Source organism: Cannabis sativa, chromosome 2 (assembly GCF_029168945.1).
Source record: "Cannabis sativa cultivar Pink pepper isolate KNU-18-1 chromosome 2, ASM2916894v1, whole genome shotgun sequence".
Taxonomy (NCBI): domain Eukaryota; kingdom Viridiplantae; phylum Streptophyta; class Magnoliopsida; order Rosales; family Cannabaceae; genus Cannabis; species Cannabis sativa.
The window spans coordinates 1,700,696-1,715,546 of NC_083602.1; the positions used below are offsets into that span (position 1 = coordinate 1,700,696).

General features: G+C 33.0%; 3 protein-coding genes across 5 annotated transcripts; 2 read left to right on the forward strand and 1 right to left on the reverse strand.

Annotated features, from left to right (window-relative positions):
• Positions 1-1,641: 1,641 nt before the first annotated feature.
• LOC115721185 (DAR GTPase 2, mitochondrial) lies at positions 1,642-6,047 on the reverse strand. Of its 2 annotated transcripts, XM_030650440.2 has the most exons (8): positions 5,800-6,047; positions 5,554-5,658; positions 5,342-5,419; positions 4,361-4,508; positions 4,127-4,197; positions 2,968-3,064; positions 2,652-2,857; positions 1,642-2,066 (listed from the first exon to the last, which is right to left on the reverse strand). In XM_030650440.2, exons 1-8 carry the CDS (start codon positions 5,989-5,991, stop codon positions 1,824-1,826), a joined length of 1,140 nt encoding a protein of 379 aa, XP_030506300.2. In that variant the 5' UTR covers positions 5,992-6,047; the 3' UTR covers positions 1,642-1,823. The 2 variants fall into 2 exon arrangements, with proteins under 2 accessions (XP_030506300.2, XP_030506301.2); XM_030650441.2 differs by lacking the exons at positions 4,127-4,197; positions 4,361-4,508.
• A 716-nt stretch (positions 6,048-6,763) lies between these two features.
• Positions 6,764-9,137, forward strand: LOC115718536 (pentatricopeptide repeat-containing protein At5g40410, mitochondrial). The gene has a single exon (XM_030647337.2). The coding sequence runs from the start codon at positions 7,037-7,039 to the stop codon at positions 8,948-8,950; it is 1,914 nt and encodes a 637-aa protein (XP_030503197.2). The 5' UTR covers positions 6,764-7,036; the 3' UTR covers positions 8,951-9,137.
• Positions 9,138-10,095: 958 nt separating this feature from the next.
• On the forward strand, positions 10,096-13,724 carry LOC115720875 (uric acid degradation bifunctional protein TTL). Of its 2 annotated transcripts, none has more exons than XM_030650072.2 (5): positions 10,096-10,516; positions 10,627-10,684; positions 11,871-11,972; positions 12,247-12,406; positions 13,130-13,724. In XM_030650072.2, exons 1-5 carry the CDS (start codon positions 10,296-10,298, stop codon positions 13,546-13,548), a joined length of 960 nt encoding a protein of 319 aa, XP_030505932.2. In that variant the 5' UTR covers positions 10,096-10,295; the 3' UTR covers positions 13,549-13,724. The 2 variants fall into 2 exon arrangements, with proteins under 2 accessions (XP_030505932.2, XP_030505931.2); XM_030650071.2 differs by having other exon boundaries at positions 10,103-10,516; positions 13,082-13,724.
• The last annotated feature ends 1,127 nt before the right edge of the window (positions 13,725-14,851 follow it).

Consider the following 14,851-nt stretch of genomic DNA (forward strand, 5'->3'; position numbering starts at 1 on the left):
CTAGGAGGGTTTTCTTTAATATTTTTTTTACCCATTTTTGATTTGGGTCTGGTTTTCTGGGATTGTTTTGTGGGTTTTGTAGCTTTAGCCGGAGAAGGAGATGAACGAGTAACGACCATTATAAGCAATTATGAAGGTATTTATAGACAAAAATAAGAAAAATGGGGGGAAAAATGAGAGGGAAGTTTAAGAAAGTGGGATGAGATTTGAAATTATTTCAAATGCATAAACCACCCACTACTCGAAACTGTAAATGAAAACTGAAAATGGAGGAAGAAGATGAACAGTTGAGGGGAGAGTGAGTTATAGTAAAAAAAATTTATATTCGAAAAAAATAAAAAATAAAATAAAAGAAATATAAGTACATAACCTTTTTGATAAGAGTAGGAAACCGTCAAATCAAAAAATAAAAAATGATTTCTTTTTAAAAAAAAAAACGTGGCAAAACCCTATCGTGACAAGTGTAAAGCAAAAAACCCTTGAATATTAAAGTTTGCATATACTGCCAAAAAAAAAACAGTACAAAAGTAAAATCCACCGTGTCACAGTACAAACGAAAAAAAAAATGAAAAAAACAGTAATGGGTGTAAATTTTCCTTTTTTTTAGCACACTTAAAAATATAAAATACAAACAAATACATTTATAAAGATTTTGATTAATATATATAATTATTTAGTTTTTTTTAAGTGTTATATAATTATTAAAAAATAAAAAAAAAATTATATAGTATTGTCTACAGTGCCCACTAAATATGGTGGGACACTGTAGACAAACCCATAAATGATGTAAGTTATACTGTGCCGTTAGAGTGATTATAGTATAAAATTACACTATATTTAAGTTTTTAAAGGCCCGTACATCACCTATCTAATTAGTAAAAATAATTGATGTTACGACACATTTACTAAATTGTAATAGTAATGAGAATAAATAATTAAATAAAATATATAAGAGGTTAATTATTCCTCTTTATTAAATTTTAATCGGAATCATAATAAATAAAATGGAAGAAATAAATATGAACAAAATATAAAATAATCAGAATTATCATTTTTATTATTTAGTTTACATTGGATACTTATTCCAAAAAAAAAAAAAATCGATACTAAATTAAAAGAAATCTTAATATTAGGTAATTTTCAAATATTTCTTGTCAACAACACCAATGAATATGTTTGAATAGGTCAATTTTGTACTATGATTTGGAAGTAATTTTGTAGTTACCTTTTTATTTGTTTAAAAAAAAACCTCTAGAATTCACAAATAAATTTCATGAAATACCAAAAGTGTATTTTTATTTAGCATTTAAATAATTGTAAAAGGATGCATTGTATGATTATTAAAAAATGCCCAAAAGATAAGGATTACATTATTTACATGTGAGAGTTGAGAAAAATGAACTGCCATTATGCATTGGATCAAATGTTAAAACTAAAGTGGCTAGTTTCTCTTTATTAGACGATCTGTAAATAGTGTTGCTCATTTTCTTGTTAAAGCATCTTATTTTGTCGCTGATAGTGTTATCAGGAACAATAATTTGTCTCCTGAGTTTCTTGATGTAATCTTGAGAGATTGCTCTTAATAAAGTTTTGAATTTTCAATAAATAAGTCACACAACTTAATTATTCATTTTCCTTTCCTTTTTCATTTTCCATAACTACTACTTAAAACCATGAAAAACTCTACATTCCTACCATAACATTTTGTAGGAACATCATGATTTCAAGTTTCAAACTAAACATCTTCTCCACCCAAATCAAAAGGTTTGAAGATAATATAAATATTGTTTTATATACACAAAGTATAATCTCCATTTTCGTTTTCAAGTGATGGAATCTAGAGTGTAGTGTCCAAGCCGCCCAGTACGGTAAAGATTCAATAACTTACCAGCTACTTTGCAGTGACCATCCTCATTATACAACTCCTCAGGAATTTTGAAAGCTTTCTGTAAGGCTATGGTCTCTGCTTCAATAAGTCTCCTCAAGTCCTTTTCATCTTCCATGTTGCCATCAAAAGATGAAATTATCTCAAAGAGAGTTTGACGAACATCGTTCACCATTAAATCCTGCATGGAGATCGTGAAACGAAAAGAGGAGAACAATAAAATTAGGTGACAAGAATTAAAAAAGGTTGAGGATTTAAATACTATAAACATGTAATGTAGGTCCTCATACAACTATTTGGGTAAAATTCACTCACAAAAGAAGCCTAAGAGAGGAGGGTGCTAAGTAGTTAATATACTACTAACCAATTTTATACTTGGTTAATGTAAGATCCTAACAATACACTCCCGTTTGGAGCCGACGTTCAAGACTAATCCGTAGGTCGCTCCTTCTGCGACGTCGGTCCCCTTGAAGTTCATTGCTTTGATACCACTTTATATAACCACTTGGGTTGAACTCACTTCTAGAAACTAGCCTAAAAGAGGAGGGTTCCAAGCAGTTATATATTACTAACCAATCCTATACTTAGTCAAAGTAGAATCCTTACAAGTGGTATATTATGAGAATGAAAATAACCCAAATTAAAATAATAATAAAGCAATGGATACTTGGCAACTAACTTAAGTTCTTCTAACTATAAAACATTTTCCTTGTTAGTTGCTAGTCATTTGGTTCCATAATTTGATAATATAAATGCTTATACATACCTGTGTATGATCTGTGGGATATTGCCTTCTTTGTTTCAGGTTTTTTTCAAAGCCACTTGAGCAATCTGATTCATGGTTTGTCAATGTTATCTCATTTTCATTGTGGATAAACTTTGACCATCTCTTGTATTCTTCACTCAAATTTAAAATAGTAAGAAAATATTGAGCAAGTTCTTTTTCTCCACCAAAAAAGTTGCTAATTGCTCCTGTATTTTGGAAAATGAAAACCTGAAAGTTGTTAATTGCTCCATGTCATATTAGTAAAGAATCCTTTGAATTTGAAATACATGAAAGCTGAGCTTTGTAGTTTCTCTACCTGTTAAAGCTAGCTTTAAGCAGACCTCATCATCAGAAATCTCAGGGGGCAAAATTCCAGGAGTATCCAATACATAAATATTCGGGTGGCTTCCAATCTGCAAGTTCACATAAACTTTCATTTAAACTATAAACTGAATGTATAACATAAGAGTTAAAACTTGGAAAAGATAAATGTAATGAAATTGATTGTAAATTCGACATGTGATGCCCATTCGTAGATAGAATCTCAGAACCTAACGAAACCATGCTCACAATGTATTTTCTATGCTATCTCCCCTCCCATCAACCTTTCTAAATTTTGTTTATAGTAATGGAATCTAGATCAAAACATTTATGATTTTGCATTATGGACAAAAAAAAAAGGTGTGTTAGACCCCAGTATTAAGAATGAAGGGTGTATGGAGGGAAGGATTTCTTTTAATGGGGGAACTAGTGTGATTAACTGAGATCTCTTATAATATCTGTCTATCTATTTTTTTGGGAAGTTTTAAAAAATTAAACTAATATGAGTGTAGAATAGGTATGCTTATTCTCTGATTTCTCTGTTTCTCTTTGATTTTCCCTGTGTACCTGGCTGGAGTGTATCAGTTGGTTCCGAAAAATGGTATATGCAGTAAGTAGCTTTCCTTTTCATATACTGATGTGAATGAAATAGTATCTCAAAATCATCAAGACCTGTCAGTAAGCTCGGATGTGGGATCTGCAGTGATGAGTTTGGTCATGGTCTCGGAAGCATGTGGTCTCCTAAAAAGGGATAAACATAAATGACAATATTAACTACTTAGCAGATTTCACTACCAAAAGACTAGCCTGAAATTCTAACAATACACTCCCTTTTAGAGCTGATGTTCATTGAGTTCCACTCTATAATGACACACTAAGCTTTTCCCAAGTAATCTCCTTCACATGTTGATCATTTCATAAATCGCCCCTTCTACAACGTGGGTCACTAATTAGAGGGTGTTTGCTAAGATACTACTTGTTAAACCGCTTATAGCATATGAAAGGAAGGTGCTCAAGTAGTTATAAACTACTAATTAGTCTTGTATTTAGTCAATGTGGAATCTTAACATAATTTTGCAATAAATCTAAGAAAATAATTGGTAACCGAAGATCCTTTCCTATAAAACATACTATAACAGCAAACGACTACACACCTTTAGGCTGCTTATGTCTTTTGTCTCACCAGGGTGTGGACTCACTGTTGCATGTTTTAATCTTCCCCTCTCTACGAAAGAAGCAATGCACTTTAAATTCAAAACACATCTAAAATTTTACAAATTCAAAATAAATCAAATTATGGTAATCGTAGTCATATCCAAATAAACTTTCTCGAAAATAAAATTATATATTCATTCAGAGAAAGAAATACTTTGGATTTCTTATTTCACCTGCAGCACTTGTCCTCCCAATTTGATGCAGAGAGTTGGCAAGAGCTGATTTACCAACATTAGGAATCCCAACCAACAACAATGTTGTCGTAAAAGAATTATCTTTCTTCCTCAATTCTCTAACTCGAGATTGTAAGAAGTTCAAAAACTATAAGAAGCGAACAAAAGAAAAAGCAATTTCTGAATTTAACATAAACATGACTTTTGATAGATATGATTCGAGCTAAGAAGCTAGAAAATATAGAAGCAAAAAATAAACAAAATCTGAGTAAATAATTAAACCCAATTTTCCATGCACAGCTAGGTGCATGTTATACAGAAAGAATCTGTTGTGACTGGTTGGAATACTAAGTGCTAAGGAGAATTCTAACCAAAAGGAGTGATGTGCCCTGAAACTTCAATACAGTAGCAAGAAAGCAATAGAACAGTAGAATTAGATGGAATTTTAGCTCTGTTGGGTGTTATTGAATCAAAGGAAAAAAGGTTACAAGCCTTAGAGCCCTATAGGACCCGTGATGCAAAGAGAGACTCTCGATACATGCATAAACCCCATAAACCTCACTCGCTATACTATAACAGCTTGCAACTCACTCAGCAATTATAAAAGTACCCCCAACACAGTAAAAGACCATACTACCCCCAAACAATAGCACCCTTACCTCTCCTAGCATAAGCGAAACTCACCTTGGTCCTAACAGGGAGTTCGGTAGTTCGGTATTACAGTTAGTTGGTATCTCTTGTTAACTAGCTTAGTACATAAAGGCTCTTCAATTTTTTACTAGATAACTGTATGAGAGTGATTCTTGGAGCAAGACTCCATTGTTGTACAGATTCTTCTACTGTGATCAATAAATAGATTCTCATAGCCCTTGTGTCTGGTTTGGCCCACGTATGTGATTTGTTCTTCTTGTTCTAATTACTTTTCCATTTTGATTTCTTGTTAAAACCAGTTTAGCTTGAGAAAGAATCATATTCACATACCTGTCTGATGCTGTCCTTATTATGAGCATTAACTCCATAACAAATACAGTTGTTTTGCTCAAAATAGCTCAACCATTCCTAGAAATTAAATAAAGTCCTTTAATTGATAAGATAAATAAGACAAAGAATCTGAACTAGAAAAACCTCTTAAAATCAAATGCAAGGTTCACTAAATTAGTTCAATGTTTTGGTTGAGAATTTAAGTTACTAACTTTGGTTTGTGACCGGTTAGCAAGATCTATCTTGTTCAACACTACAATTCGTCTTGAAGAAGAGTTGAATTTCCTCAACAGCTCATACTCGGAAGACAATGGAATCTAAAAAAGAGAACAATCAAAATAAATCAACTATTGAGGCATTTCATCAAACAAGTAGAGAGCACATATATCTCAACAATAACAAAATAATTCTTTATAGATATGCATGTACGATAACAGAATAGAAAAAAGAATTACTACCCTTGCGTCTCTGATTTCGAGAACCAGATCGACCAATGGGATTCGTTGAGCTATGGCGCGAGAGGCGGCAGCCATATGAGTGTCGTACCAGCTTCCTCGGCGTGTTGTTGGCTCAGTGTTTCGACGACTAGATTTCACCATTGCTCGTCTTCTACCGATTATTTCTTTAGCTAAACGAACAACAGTAGCCATTTTTCCAAAGCTCGAAACACCAGACACTCTCCTTCTCCTTCGTCTCTAGTTAATTCATCTGAGAAAAGCGATTGTCGTTTTTTCGTTTGTAGTCAGAAAATGATTGTCGTTTTTCCATTTTGTAGTTTGAGAAAAATAATTGTCGTTTTTCTGTTTTGTAGTCTGAGAAAATAATTGTCGTTTTTCAATTTTGTAGTCTGAGAAAATAATTGTCGTTTTTCAATTTTGTAGTCTAAGAAAAAAGATTGTCGTTTTTCCATTTTGTAGTGAGAAAATAATTGTCGTTTTTCCGTTTGTAGTCAGAAAATGATTGTCGTTTTTCAATTTTGTAGTCTGACAAAATGATTGTCGTTTTTCCGTTTTGTAGCCTAAGAAAATGATTGTCGTTTTTCCATTTTGTAGTCTTAAGAAAAAAGATTGTCGTTTTTCAATCTTGTAGTGAGAAAATAATTGTCGTTTTTCTATATTGTAGTCTGAGAAAAAAGATTGTCGTTTTTCCATTTTGTAGCTTGAGAAAATTAATTGTCGTTTTTCCCGTTTTGTAGTCTGAGAAAATAATTGTTGTTTTTCAATTTTGTTGTCTGACAAAATGATTGTCGTTTTTCCGTTTTGTAGTCTAAGAAAATGATTGTCGTTTTTCCCATTTTATAGTCTAAGAAAAAAGATTGTCGTTTTTCCATTTTGTCGTGAGAAAATAATTGTCGTTTTTCCATATTATAGTCTGAGAAAAAAGATTGTCGTTTTCCTATTCTCTACGCCGAAGAATAAACGAACGAACTATCCCATGTAAATGGGCCTACTCTAGCCCAGCCCAGGCCCATCCCTTCCCTCCTACTCCGAGAACGAAGAAACGAACCCAGAAACGCTGGCTGCCTCGGCCACTCCCGGATCTCCGCCCAGAGCCGCCGCTTTTCTCCGGTCACCTTTGAAGCTATCCAAATCCGAAGACCTAAACCCATTTCATCATTTCATTCACATTTTCTCTTCCGCTAATTTGCTCTGTATATCAAAATTGTTAGAATTGGTCTTTCAATGATGGGAAATTATGACTCTACGACCTTCTTCATCACGTCAGTTAATAATCCCTTTCTCCAATTTGTTCCTCAAAACCAAGACTTTTTTCATACGTTTCCAATACCCATTAATTTCAGCTCCTTACAAATTCTTATCCGTGAAAGGATTTCACACAAGTGTCTTTCTTCAACAATCTTCTCATCAAAGTATCGTCTCAGCTTTGATTCTTGCTGTAAGCTCATGTTCTTCCCTCTTCTACTGTAATTCCATTCATGCCTATGTTATCAAATCTATTAATTATAGTGATGGGTTTATTGGTGATCGATTGGTATCTTGTTATACAAAATTGGGTTGTGTTGAAAATGCACAACAGTTGTTTGATGAAATGCCTAACAAGGATTTGGTGTCATGGAATAATTTGATTACTGTGTTTGCAAGAAAAGGTCTTGTTGATAAGTGTACAACTGCATTTTTTAGAATGAAGTTTGAATTGGATATGGAATCACCTAATGAGGTTACTCTTATTGGCTTTATCTCAGCTTGTATTGATTATGATGATGTTGATTTGGGCAAGTACATTCATGGGATTGGTCTTAAATTGGGTTTGTTATTTGAAGTGAAAGTTGGGAATTCTCTTATTAACATGTATGGAAAGTTTGGTTGTTTAGATATTGCTTGTCAAATTTTTGAGGCAATGCCTGTACAGAACTTTGTGTCATGGAATTTAATGGTTTCGGTTCCTTCACAAAATCGATTTCCAGAGGTTGGTGTTGGTAACTTTAATAAGATGCAAATGAATGGACTGAGACCTGATGATGGTACTATGGTAGCTGTTCTTCAAGCTTGTGAAAATTTAGGGGTAGGAAAATTAGCAGAGACAGTTCATGGTTTGATTGTTAAATGTGGCCTAAATGCAAATGTAACTGTTTTAACTTCGATTTTGGATTTGTATGCTAAGCTAGGGAGGTTAAAGGATTCATGTAAGGTTTTCGGAGAGCTAATTGATCCTGATAGAGTTTCTTGGACTGCAATGTTAGCAGGCTATGCTGTGCACGGTTATGGAAAAGAAGCCGTGGAGTTATTCGAGTGTATGGTTAGGAAAGGCATGGAGCCTGATCATGTTACCTTTGTTCATTTGCTGAATGCTTGTAGCCATTCGGGGCTTGTCAATGAAGGGAAAAACTACTTCAAGATTATGTCTCGAGTGTACGGGATTCAGCCCAGATTGGATCACTATTCGTGTATGGTTGATCTTCTTGGTCGCTCGGGGCATCTCAACGATGCTCATGAGCTTATTACAAGTATGTCAATGGAGCCAAATTCTGGTGTTTGGGGTGCTTTATTTGGAGCTTGTAGAGTTTATGGTAACATTGAACTTGGGAAAGAAGTTGCCGAGCAGTTGTTTGCTATGGAACCCTTGGATTCCCGAAACTATATAATGTTATCGAATATGTACTCTGCAGCTGGCTTATGGAAGGATGCTTCAAAGGTCAGGGCTTTGATGAAGGAAAGAGGTCTAGCCAGAAACCCGAAACCGGGGTGTAGTTTTATAGAACATGAAAACAAAGTTTATAGATTTGTGGTAGATGATCAGTCTCACCCCGAATCGGAGAAGATACATAAGAAATTGGAAGAATTGATTCAAAAGATTAGGAAAGCTGGATTTGTGTCCAAAACAGAATATGTTCTACATGATGTTGAAGAGGATTTGAAAGAAGATATGATTAACAAACACAGTGAAAAATTAGCCATTGCCTTTGGGATTTTGGTGACTCATGATGTTGGCATGCCTATAATCATAAGAAAGAACCTTAGAATTTGTGGTGATTGTCATGACACTGCCAAGTTCATATCACTCCTTGAAAATAGAACCATTATAATTAGAGATGCTAAGCGGTTTCACCACTTTGCTAATGGATCTTGTTCTTGTGGAGATTTTTGGTAATCATGTATTGGGTGATCTCTCTAGTATGTTATTAGGATGGTAAGCTATTTTTGAGTTTTTAAAGCACAAAAAAAAACATTTTTATACTTGGGTTTTGGAAGAGCTTTTTGAAAAGCTAAGGTGACATTTGATCCTATAGAATTGGAATGATAGTGTTAATAATATATGAATGTAATAAGAATTGAAATAGGAATATTATTATGATGTTTAATTGATTTTTAAAATGGTAATAGAATAAAAATATGGCGACTATAATTATTAAATGCTTAGTCATATAAATTATTGTCATGGACTCATGGTAATTACTTGGATTTAATTTTTGAAAATACTACACTAATCAAGTATTTTATGTGGATTTTCACATTTTTTTTTCCAAAGAGACTTTGATATGTATATTTTTTGGATTGAATATTTGCTGTATTATTAAAATTGTAAATTCTTTAACAAAATAGCATGAAGATCTGGACAAACCATCTACTTAATTGACAACCTAAAAAAGATAAGCAGTATGAGCAAAATAATTGGCCACTTTAATAGCAAATTGTTTAACGAAGGTAAAAAAAAAAATATTACTTAAACGAAAAGTAGATGTTTAGAATCTAAAGTAGAGTATGACTAATTGTATAAACAACTACTTTACAATTAGTTTCAATACCAATTTGAGAAGATTTTAATGTTTAATTCAGCTAAGAACCTTTTTTGACTCGTACAACTACTGTTCTAGTCGGTTATACACAATCAGACTTCAGACAACAACTTTGAATCAGTTTCAATAACAATTCCTTCATGCCCTCGCGCTACCCAACTAATCCCAAATCATTTCCACTAACAACAGAAGCATTCACAAATTCACATTGATCTTAACCATGCTTTCAACAGGTAATATCCTATACTCTCCTACATTAGTCTCATTTTTTTACGCATTCGTCCATTGATTAAGATAAAAAAAAAACATACTAATTTAGCCCTTAACTCTTAAAAATACATAAAATTATTCTCAAATTCATATCAATTACCATGTGTTGTGTAGTGTAGTGGTAGGAATTGTCTTTACTAACAACTTTTTTCGTTTGAGTCAAGAATTCGAAACTCACCACAACTCTTCTAAAAAGGGATTATAAAAAGCTTGATTCTTGCTGTAGGTGGTGTCTGTGTGATGAGAATTCTTAAGTTGACTACCGATAATTCAATTAAATAAATTGAAGTATAAGTTCCATATAACTAACACGTGGTGGGACCAATTAAGCCCTTAACACTTTATGTTTTTTTTTTTATACTATTCATTCTAAATGCTAACAAAATATTTCTTTCACCAAAAAAAAAAAGAAAGAAGGAAAGACCAAAAATGGAGTATGGAGAAGAAGAGTTGGTGGCCTGCTGTGGAAGCACTAGATTCGCCCAACAATTGGCAAAGGCATCTCCTTTCTCTTCTCTTCAGCAAGCAATCGCCGCCGCACGAGATATCTGGTTCAACAAGGTCGATGTCCATGGTTGGCTCCAAGCTTTCTCTGCTCATCCTCAGATCGGACAATCTCCTTCTCCTTCAGCTCATTCCACTAGTGCTCAGTTGAGTTTATCTCAAAATCCACATCTGGGTTCCTTCTTTCTTGTCTTTTTTTCCATTTCTAATTAATTGATCTGAGAAAGAGAAAAATGATTGTGGTTTTGTTTTGTAGGTGGAGTAAGGGAGAGCAATCCACTGCTTTAGCTACTGCCACTACCTCTAGTTTACAGGTTTGTAAATTAAATTATTATGGTTTTTAATTCAAATTTTGGATTTTGGTCATGGGAATTTTTTGATAGGAAAATTCTACAATGAACCTTGCTAAAAAGGATGTATCGATACACCTTTTATCTATTTCGGTATCTGAGAGAAATTTTTAGTCCAATTTTAGTTAAGATATCTTATAAAATTTTAAGAATTTTCGAGAAATTTAAGACTCTAACAATAGAGTAAATAGGGTTCAAAGAATCTGTTACAACTCTTTTATTTTATAAGCTTGTGAAATAGACTGATTGAACACTGTATTTTATATTGTAAATAATTTCGAATTTTTAGAATTTTGCAAGATGTCTTAAATAACATACACAACTATAAAAATAAATTGGACTAAAAAGTTTTTCTGAATGTCGAAACAGATAAGGGTGCATCGGTGCACTCTTTTTAAGGGTGTGTATTGTAAAAGCACCGATCAAAGGGTGTCAAAAGCCTAGTCCAGCTCAGGTGGAGTGGTTATTGTTGTGGACGTGAAAATGTTAAATTGGCAAAATAACCACAATGTAAAATTATGGTAGCATAGTGTAATAGATTTTAGGAAGTTATTTTGCTAATAAAACTTATCATAATTGCTGCTTTTTGCAACTCTTGTGAGTGTACAAGGGTGTCAAAAGCCTAACCGAGTTCTACATTGTTCATGTGTGAGTGATTTGTGAGGTTTATATTACAGTTAGTAGCTACCAAGCTTTAATCTGACGATAGATTTTGGTAATTGAGTAAATACTGTGTTAGTGTGATTAAATCTATCAAAGAAAAGGCCTTAAATTGGCAAAATAACCACAATGTAAATTTATGATAGCATAGTGTAAAAGATTTTAGCAAGTTAATTTACTAATAAAACTTTTCATAATGACTGTTTTTGCAACACTTGTGAGTGTATAAGTCAAAAGCCTAACCAAGCTCTACATTGCTCATGTGTGAGTGATTTGTAAATTTTATATTACAGTAAGTAACTACCAAACTTTAATCCGATGATAGATTTTTGTAATATAAACTTTAATCCATAAAAAAAAATCCCTAGTCAAATTCAGGTGGAGTGGTTGTTGTGGCTGTGGGTGAGTGTATGTGTGTGTATATATGTATGTATATTCAAATATCAACAGTGTCTTCATTGCTTGATTCTTGTTCATTTGGAGTTTACAGGAACTTTATGAATGGAATGCTCGTTACAGGGAGAAGTTTGGATTTGTTTTTCTTATATGTGCTTCTGGAAGAAGCACTGATGAAATACTTACTGAATTGAAGGTGCTTTTTTTTTTCGTTTTTAATATGATTGTACATTTGTTTTTGTGATTTTGTGGTACAAATAGATAATTCAGAAAATATAGTAAAAAATTTACAGTTATTTTTTAGGTAAAATTAGAAGACTGTAATCTGTATAGGTTTGTTCTAGAAAAAAAATGTAGAGGCAATGGAGAATGTATTGCTTCTATTAATTGGTGAGGAGGGTTATGCTAGAATTTGCAAAAATAAATGAAGATTCTGAGATTTTCTTTTTCTTATATATTTTTTTTTGCAGAAACGTTACCCGAACAGGCCTATAGTTGAGTTTGAGATTGCAGCTGAAGAGCAGATGAAGATAACAGAACTGCGACTTGCGAAGCTCTTTTCAACTAAAGAAAATGTTTCTTCAACAGGGGGTGATCAGTTTCATCAAACTGCCTCAAAGAAAGCAGAAGGTAACACTCCTTTTGAATTTTAATTATAGAAGAAGATCAGAATGTAAACCGATTTTTCGTTTATAAGAAACAAAACTACTGGATTTGAGCTTCTTTCAATTATATATGGCATACCAAGTGAAGCTGTTCACTGTAAAATTCATGTTGAAGTTTAACAAGCTTGTGTCCCTATCAATGTCTGATTGAAAAAAAGTTCAAATTTTCGGTACTAGTCAGAACTCTTAAATATTCACAGGCCGGCCCTGAGAATATATAGGCCTAAGGCCATTTAAATTTTAGGTTTGAGGATTTGAACCCACACCATTGTGTAATGTGTCATACACCCCAACCAGTCAAGCTATCAATATTTGTTGCTTAGAATGTACATAATTTTACTTGAATAAAAGTCTAATGAGACCTTTAATTTTTTATTTTGGGCCCCAAAAGATATGACCCTACGCACAGACCTAACTTGGCTATGGCTAGAGCCAGTCCTGAATACACATTAGAGAAGAAAAAATAGAATGGAGTGATTTAAATAATCACAGAATACTTTCTTAGCTTCTTAATAATTCCAATCTTTGTGAGAGGTAATTAAGTGTCTTATTCCTATAAAACAGTGAACTTTTGCTGATTATCCCAGTCTCCTCCTGTTGAGAATTCTATTAATTTATCTTTTGTTATTTGACTTACAAGATCGCGTAAGCGTTATTGGAGGGCATCTAACTGCTACTACTGTTTCAGACGCATCAGTTGGGAAAACAAGTGCAAGCCCAAATCCAACTCGAACACGACCACCCATTACAACTCATGTCTTGGATGTATCTCGGGGTTCTCCAGCAGCTGGTATAGAGGTGCAGTTGGAGACTTGGAAGGGTCCTCAGCCTCGTCCCTTATTTGGAAAGTCATACACGGGTGGTTGGGCATTTCTAGGGTCTTCGACAACAAATAATGATGGACGAAGTGGTCAATTGATGAGCGTAGTTGATGATGTAAACCCGGGAATATACAGGATAAGCTTCAACACAGGTAAGTACTGCCCATCAGGGTTCTTTCCATATGTCTCTATTGTGTTTGAAATCAAAGAAACGCAGAAGCGGGAACATTTCCATGTCCCGCTGCTGCTATCGCCATTCTCATTCAGCACTTATCGTGGGAGTTAGAACTTTTGTTGCAAATCATAAGGGACATATTGGTTCCTAATGCAATAAACATGCTTGTCTTGTAATGTTAGTCTTTAAGGATTATGTGATCTGGTTTGTTAAGAAGCATAGTAGTGCAAACTATATATATATAGCTTCAGAATCCATATTGATTCAAAGTTAAAGCAACTAACAAATTTGTTTTTGTTACATTACACGATATTTAGCGAAATATTTCGCGCTCTTATGTAAATTTACTGCAAAAAGGGCTTCTAAAGAACAGAAGAACTAAAATAAGTGTAAACTGTACAAATTAATAGCAAGAATATTTACAAGGAGAATTGAAGCAATGATATGTTGCAGCAATAAGATGTAATATATGAACGCTTAAATCAAAAAAAAAAAAAAAGTTTATCTGAAATTTGCTTAATTCAACGGGACAGAGCCAACAACATGATAGGGTGGGGTTCTGACTTGGACTCACAAAGTTATGCTATTTTGTCTTTTTTATTATAATTATAATCTCAATTTTTATTTAAGACATAAATATAGTTATTTAAGATATTTTATATAAAATAAAATTAAATAGCGGTAAGATATTCGGCTTAAAATAAAATTAAATGGCCTCTTTAGCTTACATGTGTAAATGATTCTATGCATCTAATTGATTGAAGTTATTGAAGTCTTATGATCCCACATTATAAATGGACATGTCTATCAAACTCTTACATAAAGATATAACAAGAAGCTGTCTAAAAATATTGTAGGAGTAAAAGATAATGGTAAACTAAATTGAGTTGTTCGTGTAAAATCTTATACATAAGTATGTATTATGTTATTTAATCGCATTAAATTACATGTCTTATGTAACAACATACTTTAGGATAGATACCATGAACTTCACAATTGCAAATTGTTCTTGAGGAAACTCAAAGAAAACTCAAGGAAAAGATATCAATGACTACCAAGTGCTTGTAAGACTTTACACTAGCAAAGGAAATTCTATTAAGGATGCAAGAATGATTGAGTTAAAAACTCAACTTTTTATAATTGCTAAATACTATTTGGTTGCTAAATTTATTATTTTTTTGTGGGATTATAATTCAAGAGTTTTAAAAAACAAAAATGAAAAAAAAATTATAAGAAAAACTGTAGAAAGTCGTGAAAGTTCTTAATGTTTTCTAAAAGTAAATAATGAAAAAAAGTACATAAATTTGTTTGCAAAAATTACCGATTAGACATTCTATTTTGTTAAATGATAATTCAAATTTTGTATTTTTCAAAATAATACAAAATAAACTCTGAATACAATTTTCGTCATTTA

Coding starts and splice junctions, on each gene's coding strand:
- LOC115718536 (XM_030647337.2), top strand. CDS start 7,037: ATGACTCTACGACCTTCTTCATCACGTCAGTTAATAATCCCTTTCTCC.
- LOC115720875 (XM_030650071.2), top strand. CDS start 10,296: ATGGAGTATGGAGAAGAAGAGTTGGTGGCCTGCTGTGGAAGCACTAGA. Junction 10,517..10,626: donor GCTCATTCCACTAGTGCTCA/GTTGAGTTTATC, acceptor TTTGTTTTGTAG/GTGGAGTAAGGGAGAGCAAT. Junction 11,973..12,246: donor AAATACTTACTGAATTGAAG/GTGCTTTTTTTT, acceptor TTTTTTTTGCAG/AAACGTTACCCGAACAGGCC.
- LOC115721185 (XM_030650440.2), bottom strand. CDS start 5,991: ATGGCTACTGTTGTTCGTTTAGCTAAAGAAATAATCGGTAGAAGACGA. Junction 5,420..5,553: donor CTAACCGGTCACAAACCAAA/GTTAGTAACTTA, acceptor TTTAATTTCTAG/GAATGGTTGAGCTATTTTGA. Junction 3,065..4,126: donor AAGACATAAGCAGCCTAAAG/GTGTGTAGTCGT, acceptor GTGAACTTGCAG/ATTGGAAGCCACCCGAATAT.